At 30.6% G+C, this 13251-nt stretch overlaps 1 protein-coding gene across 3 annotated transcripts in view; it reads right to left on the reverse strand.

Moving 5' to 3' along the window:
• The window catches only part of lic (dual specificity mitogen-activated protein kinase kinase lic), a 69677-nt gene that overhangs the window by 41026 nt on the left and 15400 nt on the right, over positions 1-13251 (reverse strand). For all 3 annotated transcript variants that reach the window (XM_085821684.1, XM_085821686.1, XM_085821685.1), the window contains exon 4: positions 9391-9510. In XM_085821684.1, coding sequence (XP_085677810.1) covers positions 9391-9510 — 120 coding nt within the window. The remainder of the gene's footprint in view (positions 1-9390; positions 9511-13251) is intronic.

Consider the following 13251-nt stretch of genomic DNA (forward strand, 5'->3'; position numbering starts at 1 on the left):
AACAATAGAAAAAATTCTTTCGCAAACTGCATTTGAATGAGGTATTATTAAGACAGCAAGCATTACAGAAGGCAATACATTGTATTTAATACACCCATTCATATTTTTTAATTTGGCAATTTCTCCCCATGCTATATCAATACGCAAATCTACAATTTCTTTCAAATCATCTACTTGATACATGGAAAATTCAATTTCTACTTGATTAAGACATTTTTCATCAATAATGGATGGAAAAGTATTCATCAAGTAAAGAACAGATGAAAATGAGACTTCAGTTCTCAAGTTGATGTCAGCAACTTCAGCATGTTTTAGAAATGGATCACTCAGTGGAAATTTATCAATTATATATGAACATGCAGTTACAAAAAAAGCTCACACAGAATTGAAAAATGATTTCACTTCACTTTCATTCAACTTGGCATTTTTTAAATATAGTCTTGTTTCCGCACCAATCACTAAATTTTCATTTTCTTTTTGTTTACTATACTTCTGAAATGGAATAGACGTTAGAGTAACATCTTCATTTTCTTTAGAAATTACTGATGGTTTTACGAATCTAACAAATAAATTCATTAAAAGTTCAAAAAGTTCTCTTCTCAATTTATGTATATAAGGAGCTTGTTGTTGCAAATTAATATTTACTGTTATAAACAAAGGCAAAGTATTTTTCAAAAATAACAAGTACAATTTGGTGGTCGGTGACTGTAAAATTTTTTAAATGTTTTGCAATCTCTTCCCTTCATTCTCACTGTTATCTGGTTTATCTCCAAAAAAATTTATCACAGCATCCCACTGTTCCAAAATCCTTGTTATAGATTCTAAAAGAGACAACCATCTCGTACTGCAATATTTCAAAATTTTATGAGATTTTGCATTCTGTCCCAAAATTTGTTGAGCAACTTTGAAGCTATGCTTCCGTTTCGAACTTTTCTCCAAGTAAAAATATATATCTATTATCAACATTTCAATTTCTGAGCCAATTAATTTTTCAGTAGCTTTTTTTGCAGCTATATGCAAGGAGTGGCACGGACAACCTCGGGTGATTATACTTGGTTGATGCATTTTGATAAATGCATTAAACTTTCCAATCATATTACTAGCATTATCTGAAGAAAATGATAAGCAATTTTTCCATTCTAAACCTTTGTTTTTAAAGTTTTCATTTATACAATTAAAAATACCTTCTCCTGTATTATTCGTGCATTCTAAAATAGAAATCAATGAAGTAATTATCACTCCCTTTTCTTTACTGTAGTATGTTATAACCAATGGGTACAGTTTGTTATCATTGTTATCATTACTTCCATCAGTACTTAGAGAAAATGATGTACTGCACACTGATTTTATAATATCAGCAACAGTATTTTCTGCAAGCGTTTTCACAATAGCAGCAGTTTTGGTATGACCGCAGCTAAATTTTTTTGCTATGGCAGAATCTGGAAACATTGCTTTGAAAAGCTCTTTGGAATGATCCGATACAGAAAGCGGTAGATTATGTTCAATTAAAAAACGAACAAAATAGCATTCGGCTTTTATAGGATCTGTTTCATCATCTTTTATTAAGAAATTTGTTATTTCTTTAGATTTTACGGTGCCAAGTTCTATATGCTTTTGAGAAAACACATGCCGTTTACAGTCATCTTTTCCGCCATGAGCAACTGAGAAGTCTTTGTTGCATACACTGCAGTGTGCGTGATTCACAGAAATTTCGGACGCTTTAATGCATGGAAATTCTGAAGAATATGAATCTTTAAACTTCTGCTTTGATAATTTTGGCTTCTTTGTTGGAGGCAGCATTATGATTAAAAATCTTTCACCTGATTCACAGTTCACAAGACACACGCTAAGCTCTCGCCGTAAACTACACAATGCAGCCGAATGCAGCCTAAACACGCATCAGCGAGGAACCTGGGAGACAGACAATTGGGTGGAACTATTGATAAGTCGTTAACGGTTGGAGTTACTGATCTACGATTGGCTAATTCTTCAAAACTAGGAACGCACTCAACACGTGATATATGATAACACGAGTATTCAGCCAATCATCGGATGAATTAGTTGGTTCCGTTTTGCGTACTGGTTCTCCTGCTCTTGTTTCTGTAAAATCCGTAGTTTTTTCCATACTTTTCGTAACTCGTAGTTTTTCATGAATTTCCGTAGAAACTACGGAGAATCCGTAGTAGTTGGAGTCTATGCGTAATGTATGCTTTACGCGCATGCACGCGTTGAAAGAAATGTTTAATAAAGTAAACAAATAAATATTAAGCTTTTTTTTTTGTAAATTTTGATACCCTTTAGATCATAATTGCTCTTTATTTCATAAATTATGGTTTCATATTTTTAATTTTATAATTTCTGCATGCCATCCTACCAGATTTAAACTGATGATCTATAATCCGGAGAAACTGATAATCTGGAATTGCCGAAGTCCCGACGAGTCTGGATTAAAGACTTTTGACTGTAATGTGTTATCATTCTTTTGCACAGTGAAGGCTATATTGCCCTGTATACTACCATAATAAATTCATGTGTTACGATATTTCAATGCTATTCACTGTCCACAAATGTAGTTAAGACCTTGTCCTTTCATTTGTATATGTCACATTTTCCAACCAAACTGGTATCTTCAAGAAAAAAAATAGTTGCCATGACTTTTGCGCCAACCTACGTATATTGATATTTAATCAAATATTCTACATTTTATGCTCCTTGACTAATTTTACTTAGTAATTTTCTTTCACTTTCATACTTGAAGTCTTGAGTGGGGTTAAAAAGCTTTTATTTACCAAAGTACATTTAAATAGAATGAAAACAAAACAAATAAAATAAAATCTGAAAGGTTTCAGATTTAAATTACTTCCAAAAGAGCTTTTTTTAACATTTTGTGTGTTACCTTTATTTATTAAATATCATGTTCTTCACACTTAAACCACAAAATTTAGTCCAGAGCAATTTTGCAAAATAATTTTAAAATGAGCATATCTTTAGAATTTCAAATACACAGTCTTGCGTGCTGGAATAAAAATGTTTTTTTCTGTACAACATTGCCATTGCTCGCTTTGAAATCCTCCAGTTTGATAATTAAAAATTCATTAGTTTTACAAAATATGAAATCGATAATAAAACCAATTCCAAATTTCGGCTTCAAGATGCCCATATTTGCAGAACTATTACATTATTAAAAATTTGATGGCTCTAGATACCGTTGTTTATCAATGCAAGAAACATGCATACATTTATGCAGATTCTTCATTATTTAATTTCTTCAAATATATAAATATAGGGTGATAATATTTGGTGGCAAAAATTTGAAAAGTGAAATAACATTTGTAGTGAATCAACACAAAATGCTAAAATGGAATTAATAGTTCTTCTGGGCAAATAAGTTACCCCTTTGGACTAATTATTAAATTAATGTACATATTTATATGGATAAACTTCACAGTGACATAAAACTAAATTAAATATAAATATTAACTGATGAAGCATTGGCTGAATCTTTGTAAAAAATTCTATAGATGGCTACAATAGATTAAGACAATTCAGATCAAATAAAATTCAAGAAGAAAAATTATGCTTAAAATTTCAAAAACTGGAATGCAATTTGCATAATTTGAGTTTCCTTAATTGATGTGAAACATTTTCTTGGTGGTTTTCCATAGTAAGATCAAAAACCTGAAAACTGTAAGATTCGGTGATTTACTAGGAGATGTGATGTAAAACTAAGAGAGTTGGCAGCTATGAGAATATATACTCAAGTTAATTTTTCTATCCTTTTATAACTTAAGGTTAAATGTTACATTCATTAATCTGGAGTAAAATTATATTTATTGGAATAATAATATATAACATAGTATTTATCAAAAAAACCTTATGTTTACACCACATCATTTCCTTAAATCACACAAATTTTTTTGCTACACTTCATTTTAACATATTTCCGTTATTTGTCCAAAATGAATTTAAATAAAAAAAAAAAAATTGAAATTGCTAAAACAATATTTTCATCATTTAAAAAACTTCTGTAACTGGAAGTACATGACAAACAATAGTGAAAACAACACATCTAACATGACAAACAGTTGTGAAAATAAAGATTAAGCCCAAGTAAAGATTAAGCTCAGTTAGTGTGGGTGGGTATATATACACTTTTCGCATTATGATAGCAATAAAAAATGGAGATGCACAACTAAATGTTATAGAAGTCCCATACACAAAATTTCAACATTCTATAGCTAATTGGTTTTGAGTTATGTAAGATATATATGTATATTATGCACAGACATCAGGGGAAAAAATCCAGTTTACAACTCGTTTTGGAATAAAGCGTCCTAATACTGCAATTAAAAAGAAAGAATGCTCTAACAAACCATTTATTTATTTATTTTTAATTTCGAATTGCAGATTACAAAGACAACTTTAGACAGAACAACCAAAGATGAAAGAAAACAGCAAAACTGAAAAGGAATCCACAGTATAATCTATAAATCTATTTTGTGTCTTGCTTCTCAATCTTTCTCCCAGAGTGATCCAGTGTTAAATGCAGGGCAACGACTCGGACATGAGGGATCTATTTCCTCATGAAGGTTGCACAATTTACAAATTGGGGTTGGGATAATGTTCATTCAATGCAGGTGTTTTAAAAGGCAATCATGGCCAGTATCAAGACAATAGATAGAAACAGATTTCTTTATCAGCCGTAAAGGTGTGTCAAAAATGCTGTTATCCATACTTTGTTCTTTTTGGTAGCATCTTTCCAAAAAGCTTCTCTGTAGTAATTTTTTATTACTCTTTTTGGCAGTGTAAAAAGAGATGTGGTTGTCAGTTATTTGGAGAATACCAGCCCCTTTCTTTGCCAAAAAAATCTGCCTTATCATTTACATGGTGGCCACAGTGTGATGATATCCACTGCATGGCAACTTCTTAAACAAAACTTAAAAATCTGATGTGTACACCAAGAGCTTCCTGTATGGAATATTAAATTATACACATTTTCCCCTGCATTTCATTTGAACTTATTTCCTTGAATTTCATTAGAGATATATTTCTCATTTAATTAATTCAGTTCTCACTTCACGTCAAGGGAAAAATACGTAAAGACTCAAAATATATTCATTAAAAATTGAAAGATATAGAAAAACATAAAAGACTAAATACAGTTAAAACAATTAAGAGAATTTTTACAATTAAAATTACAGTTTCTACACAAAAGCAAGGAATTTGGCCAGCAGGCAGGAAAGAGGTGCACAAAAAAACATTTTGGTCTCACTTGGCAAACAGACACCGAAGGTGCAGAAATACTTAATTCACTATTCTGCTAATTTCCAAATGTAAAAAAAATATGGCTGCTATGGCGAAAAAAATCGGATGTGTGACTTCCTTGTATGGAATATTAAATTATATGCATTTTTTCCTCCATTTCATTTAAACTTATTGAATTAAATCTACTTATCTATAGTACATATAAACCACAATAGAATAAATGCGTTTTATAAAATTCACTACATTTATTTACCATAGCGAAAGTCTGGCATTAGGTTAAGTTAACAGCACTTATTAACTCATTCATTTTATAACTAAGAATGCAAAAAAATTATATCATCTGAATAATTATCTAATTGCTGCCACAACTTCTATTCAAATACTATAATAAATCTAAAACAATGCATAAAGAAATAAAAATTAACAGGTTTTCACAGATGATTCAGCGCTGCTTACTTAATGCGCATGCGATACTCATAAACATTCTCCTCTGTTTGAAACAGACTGGCGACAGTATTTTCAGCTAATATGAAACACTAATTTCCTTGAATTTCATTATAGATGTATTTTTCATTCAATTAATTCAGTTCTCACTTCGCGGCAAGGTAAAAATAATAAAAACACAAAATATCTTCATTAAAAATTTAAAGATAACATAAAACACCCAACTACAGTTGAAAAATTATTATTATTAGTCCAAAGGGATTTCAGTCCCGAAGAACTATTGCTTTCGTTTTGGCATTTTGCGTCGGACTCATAAACGTCGGTTCAAACTGTTGCCACAAAATGTTAGAGTCCTGCATTATATTTGAAGAAATTAAATCATGAAAAATCTGCATAAATGATTGTCTATTTCTCGCATTGTGATAAAACAATGGTACATAGAGCCATCGAATTTTGAATGACGAAATCCTACTGCGAATATGGGCATTTGAAATTCCAAATTTGGAATTTGTTTTATTATAGATTTTATATTTTGTAAAACTTTAACGAATTTTTGATTTACAAACTCAATGCTTTAAAAGCGAGAAATGGCAACAATATGTAGAAAAAAAATACTTTTATCTCCAGCTCGCGAGACTGTGTATATCGGAAATTCTAAAGATATGCTTAATTTAACATTATTTTGCGATATTGCTCTTGAACTGAATTTTATGGTTTAAGTGCAAAGAACATGATATTTAATAAATAAAGGTAATACTCAAAACGTTAAAAAAAACGCCCCTTTGGACGTAATTTAAAATCTGAAAAATTTCAGATTTTTTTTTTTTTTTCGCAGTGTACATTGATGATGCTATTACCCTTCAGAATTTTGGAAAATTGAAAACGTTTTAAGCAAAATGTTTAAAATGCAATAAAATTAATACCAATAGCAAAAATGTCGATTCCCTTGATATTAACATTCTCAGAATGTAAATAAATTCAAATTTTTGACAAAAAAGGAAGTTGTTTAATTTTGATCTAGATATACTAATGAATTAGAACTCCAGTATCTCTAATAAGGTTATTGTTACCTTATTACAGATTATTAGACCTACTTATTATTAGGCTTATTAATAGTAAAACTTCTTTATTATTATTCTTTTTTAGCTCGCAACTACAAAACCTGTACATTAAATTATTTTAATTTTTCGTGATACTAATGATAGAATATATTTAAAGTAAAAAGTAATATTGTAAAGAAGATATTTACAAGATGCGAAAAAATTGTAAGAATTGTTACGAAATTGTCCAGCCGCGCTGAGATAGCTTCCTTGCAAAGCAGTTTTAGGGTTGCCATAAAATGGCAAAATAAAGCAGGGTTGCCAAATTTGGCGAAAAATCGCCCGTTTGGCGAAATTTGGCGACAAAATTGGCGATTTGCCATGGACGGATGGAAAACGAATTCTTACCGGCTTAGCCCAGAATGTTCTCGAACACAAGCCGTAAGCTATATAAACCCTGTTGGTCTGCAGTCAGTTAGTATCGAGTTGGTGTCTCGTCTAGCGAGTCAATCCCTGCGGAGTCGATCGAGTTGACAGCCAGGCAGCGAGTGGCGAGTGGGTCGTCGAGTGCTCCGAAAGAGTCTTAGTCTATCGCGGTTAGTGCATCGTCGAGAGAGCGTGTTAAGCTCCGTGATCGACTAAACCGAAGAGTCGGGAGCTGTGCTCTGTGTGTCGTCGAGTGCAATGCGAGTTGTAGCGTGGAGAGTCTCGAGAGTACGTGGAGTTCCGAGAACGACCAAGCAAAGTCGGGAGCTGAACTTGTGCTTGGCCGTGAAGCTGTCTCCACCGTGCTATATATAAAACTAATAAATATCCTAATTCAAACAATAAAAAACGCAAGTTGAATTTTATCAATCGGCCTAGTAGAACGGGAGATATAGAACTGTTTTTTTTTTTTTTTTAGTCCAAAGGGATTTCAGTCCCGAAGGACTATTGCTTTCGTTTTGGCATTTTGCGTCGGACTCATAAACGTCGGTTCACTTTTCAAACTGTTGCCACAAAATGTTAGAGTCCAGCATTATATTTGAAGAAATTAAATAATGAAAAATCTGCATAAATGATTGTCTATTTCTCGCATTGTGATAAAACAATGGTACATAGAGCCATCGAATTTTGAATGACAAAATCCTACTGCGAATATGGGCATCTGAAATCCCAAATTTGGAATTTGTTTTATTATGGATTTTATATTTTGTAAAACTTTAACGAATTTTTGATTTACAAACTCAATGCTTTAAAAGCGAGAAATCGCAACGTTATATAGAAAAAAAATACTTTTATCTCCAGCTCGCGAGACTGTGTATATCGGAAATTCTAAAGATATGCTTAATTTAACATTATTTTGCAATATTGCTCTTGAGCTGAATTTTATGGTTTAAGTGCAAAGAACATGATATTTAATAAATAAAGGTAACACTCAAAACGTTAAAAAAACGCCCCTTTGGACGTAATTTAAAATCTGAAAAATTTCAGATTTTTTTTTTTTAAATTATTATTTTTTTACAATTCAAATTACAGTTTCTACGCAAAAACAAGCAATTCGGCCAGTAGGTAAAAAGACGGATTTTTTTGACGCACAAAAAGCAAAAGTTTACTTTTGGTCTCACTTGGCAAAAAGGCACTGAAGGTGTAGAAACAGACTTAATTTATTGCGAATGCTATGAGATAATTTAATAACTTAAATGATAATTCCAGAATGGATTAAGCATAATTTAATTTGCAATAATAAAAGAACATGTTACTTTGTTGTTGCGAAGCTTAGTTTCTCTAGATTGGCAACAAATCCACTATTCTGCTAAGTTTCAAATGTGAACAAATATGGCTGCTATGGCAAAAAAAAATTAGGACTAAACTAACTTAGTTAACACTCAAACAACTTTTAAATTGTTAATTATTCTGCAACTATAACATGCAGGTTAACTTAAGGCATAAAAACCTTAACTGGAAGATAAGAACATAATTCAATCATTTTTAAAGCAAAAAAATGCACAAATTACAAACATATAAGAATAAAGAAACTGAGCTCAATGAGCTGAGTAACAGAGTGGATATATATAGATATAGATATATTTATATACTTTTGGTGCAGGCATTTGCAACCAAAATAGGAAGTGCACATCTACATGTTATAGCAGTCCTACATACAAAATTTCAACTTCTGAGGCTACTTGTTTTTGAGTTATACGAGATACACACATACGTACATACGTACTTACAGACGCCATGAAAAATTCTCTTCTGAATCCATTTTAAATCAGTTTTATAATTCGTTTCGGGAAAAAGAGTCCTTTGTTCTGTTCTTACATACAAATGGCATGCAAACACATCTTTATATTGCATTCGATAGCAATCAAAATAGATATTTTCATTGAAATATGAAACCCAGAATTTCTCGTGATTACAATACTTCCTTTACTTCATACAAAAATCACCATAAATGGATTGCAAATACCATACCATATAAAACTGCATCAAATAAACTTTATCATATTAACGAATGAAAATAATGATGATCATTCATTGGCTTGAAATAATAAATTCATTAAGTTCCCATTTTGCACAGCAATGAGTATAAATATAATTTACTACAATAGCAAAAACTGTCATATATTGGCAAACAAAAGGTATATTTACAACTTACTTCTCTGAATAATGCACCATAAAACTGTACAGTATATGGACAATCACTACTCCGCATTGAGATATCTAAGTCCATGAGAAGGCGCTTCTGTTCCTTGGTATTTACTGTCGCAGTAATTCTCTACAGTAATAAATTGGTAACTATTTTTATTGTACCAAAAATAATAGTGCATGGAAAATTTTATACATTAATGTAACTTAAAATACCAAAGAGTAATAAAATGTTAAAATTTAATCCTGGATAATAGTGAAGGCCTAGATAATTATGCAATAAAATGGCTATTTCTAATTTATCTCATTTATTATGTTACTAATGATATAATATGGAAAATATATATAAAAAAACCAAATACATACAAATTCAATGACTTAATATAATATAAATTGGTTAATAAATTGGTCTGAATATAAATGTAGAATAATTTTTATCTAATTAAGACACAATAACACGCCGAACAAATACTAATTCAGAAGTCAAACAACAAAAATCAGCGTTATATTTTAAAAAAATTCAACATTATATTTTTGAAAATATAACGCTGATTTTTGTTGTTTGACTTCTGAATTAGTAATTTTTACCTACCAATGAATGAGATATAATAAAAAAACATGATAGATTTTTAACTGAATTAAATAAAGATCATTAAAAAATGGCAATTATTACAGAACAGAAACAAACATAACGCATGAAATTGAAATTAAAACTCAAGTAGTTCCAAAGAGAATGGAAAAAAGAACTCCTATGAATGGTTGGTGCCGAGAGAGAGATAGCCAATCTTCAAATACTAGTTGTGAAAATATTTTCGAAAACATAATTGTATATATATATAATGAGTTAACTAAAAACCTTAAGCCACTGACATCCTAACTCAATGCTGAAAACCTTTATTTTAAAATCAAAGAATCGATTTCCTTTAGAAAAACCTCAACAAAAACAATACTCCACCTAAACACAAAGCACTTACATTTTCCCCATTAATACAATAAAATCATATAAATTAACAAAGACAGCTGTCAAATTTTGTTTTCCACCTTTTTTTAAATATGAAGTAGATTGGTCAACATGTCTGGCATGATTTTTGTTAAGATATTTCAAACTATTTGAACTCATTTCCTAAAACAATAGCAGCACTTATGCATTATCACAACCACCTTAGTAGAAGTCGCCAAACTCTAGCAAATCATGCACATAAAGGGCCGTTCCCGCTGGGGCTTATCTGATCTAACGGAGTCAGTTCCCTGTGTCGACTAGCTCCGCTATGCCTGCAGTTCAGATTTTTCAACTTGCTGCCCTATGGGAAAAAACTGGGTTAGGAGATGGGTCGGCTACGTTAGTTGTTGCTGTTAGCTCAGATAAATATGCACATTTTTTTCATTTCAATACTTATATGATACCTTATATATATATATAGAATTCTTGATTGCATAATTCTGACATTTAAACAGAAAGAATGAAATACTGTATTAGTTGCATAGTTCTTCCCTTTCTTAATTTTATCATTAAGAAAATCGAGAAAGGAATATTACATAAATAATTTAATTTTAAAGAGCATGGTTATAGTAAAAGTATAACAAATTATAAACATTAAAGGAAAAACTACAAGTAAGTATCACAATATTATTTATTTAAACCTTTTGGTCTTAGTGAGCACATACAACCCAGAGATTTCATTACCTATTGGGTAAATAAAACTCACTTTTAAATGAATTTTTATGTTTTCTGTGTTTTTAAGGAATTAGGGAACAAATACATGATTAAAGAAACTCGGCCTATTTGCCAAATGTGTCAGATTGCACTTTGTAATGACTGCTTTATACCATATCATACTTAATTTGTACTGTAAGAATCAAATATTTGGTACATTTAATTTAACTTCATTATTTATTCACATGCAGCGTAAGGTTATTATCACAATATCTTAGATGATTGGGAGGCAAATGCTACTCCCTAGATCTCAATTCATTGTTATTTGAACTAGTGTCTGAGTTGTCTGCTATCACTTGCAAGTCATCACAATCATGTCCATTCAGTCTCTTCTCATGGGCAATGACCTTCAGAACCATCATGAGCATTAAATATTCCTTTTTCCTCAAAGGTTTTCACTGTTAATGTTTCACAAAGCAACGTTTATGCATCCAAAATCCACAAATAAATCTATTCAGTGGAAGGTCTTTCTGTGCTTCTGGTTCTAGTAAAATTATACAACCCTGCTTGTTCTAAAACTTTCAGAGGTAGTTTTTGAATGATTTATTCACTTATAGGTCCAATGGTTGCAAAAATGATGTGATGTTAAGTCTTCTTAAAATAATGACAGTGATGATGTTCTTTTACTTCCTCCATGACATGCTCATGCAAGTTATCCAAAAGTATAGTTTGATGGTAACGCATCTTGATTGGCATTCTGCCAAAATATTTAAGATTGCCCAGAAGAGAGTGTTAATTACATGCTGCAGGGGGAGGGGGTCACATGAGAGTTCCCTTTTCTCAGGAAAAACAGAATTTACTATTGAAGGAGAGAAAGTCCCCATGTCATGGGGTGATCCTCTTGTCAGCTGTCTTTCATGCCTTTGTTTCATATTCACAGAAATAAATGTGAAGATTCGCACAGACATGCAATGCTGGAAACCAAAAATGTTGAAAGTTTTCTTCATAACATGAATTTTACATGCATATTTCATTGCTTATGTTTAAAAATAGGATCCCTAAAAACAATGGAACTATATTTTTTATTGGAAATATTCTGTTCATAGTTAAAAAAAAAAAAAAAAAAAAGTATCTACCCCCATCTGACCAGGGTCTCTCCTTATCATAGTTGATTTAATATGACATTTGCCAATATTGTAATCTTTTCCACAAGAATGATTTTCATTCTTTTTTACTAAAATAAATTTGTTCCTCCCACTTCAGCTATGCATAATAAGGTATATAGATTTTAGTCCCAAAATTCAAAAAGAAATATAATAATTATTTATTATAATATAATTATTATACTTAATTAAATATGCATAATAATTTTTTATTATTGTACAATTATTATACCTAATTATTGCAAAATTTCTTTTTTTTCCCAGGTGTATATGCACATATATTTTAATTCAAAGGTAAAAAGATACATACTAAAAGATATATATTAATTACAGAACTATAATAATTATTTATAATCATAAAATTATTATATTAATTAATATATTAGAATTCATTGTAATGAAAATTATACAATAAATATAATAATCAAGTAATTATAATAACAATTATTATACAATAATAGTTATTTATTATGCTTTGTCATAAAATTATGTATAATAGCAAAATAAAACTTTGAAAATGCTCAGATTTTTTACAATATATAAATATACAAAATTAAGCACAATGTTAACATGAAATTAAACAGTTAAATGATGATCAGCATATTAGTTTAGATTACTTAAAAGTAATTTTCTGCCTATTTGTGCTCTTTGAATGCAATGAAAAATAAACAAAGGAAAAAAAAAGAACAAAAAAAAATTCCTTCTTCCTGATTTCTATTCCATCCATCCTATTTCGTTAATAAATCGGTTTGAATGGGAAATGCGTGTTTGTAGTCATGGTCACAGCATGTGCAGTTAAAATACAGCAGTGACTTCTTATGCAGAACACTTGGCAATGGATCCATACAAATCTAAGCCTTTCTTTCCATTAAATCAAATTACCTCATGGAGAATGATTTTTGGAGATATAATGGAAGTTTTTTTATGGTTATGATACCAATGTGGTATGATGGGATGGTGAATCTATAACAATCATAACATATATATATATATATATATATATATGTGTGTGTGTGTGTGTGTGTGTTATGGCTTACCTGAAGTAGGATCTTGG

The sequence above is a fragment of the Stegodyphus dumicola genome, chromosome 8 (genome assembly GCF_044657685.1).
Source record: "Stegodyphus dumicola isolate Sdum_Otavi_A_Nest chromosome 8, ASM4465768v1".
In the NCBI taxonomy this organism is placed as follows: Eukaryota; Metazoa; Arthropoda; class Arachnida; order Araneae; family Eresidae; genus Stegodyphus; species Stegodyphus dumicola.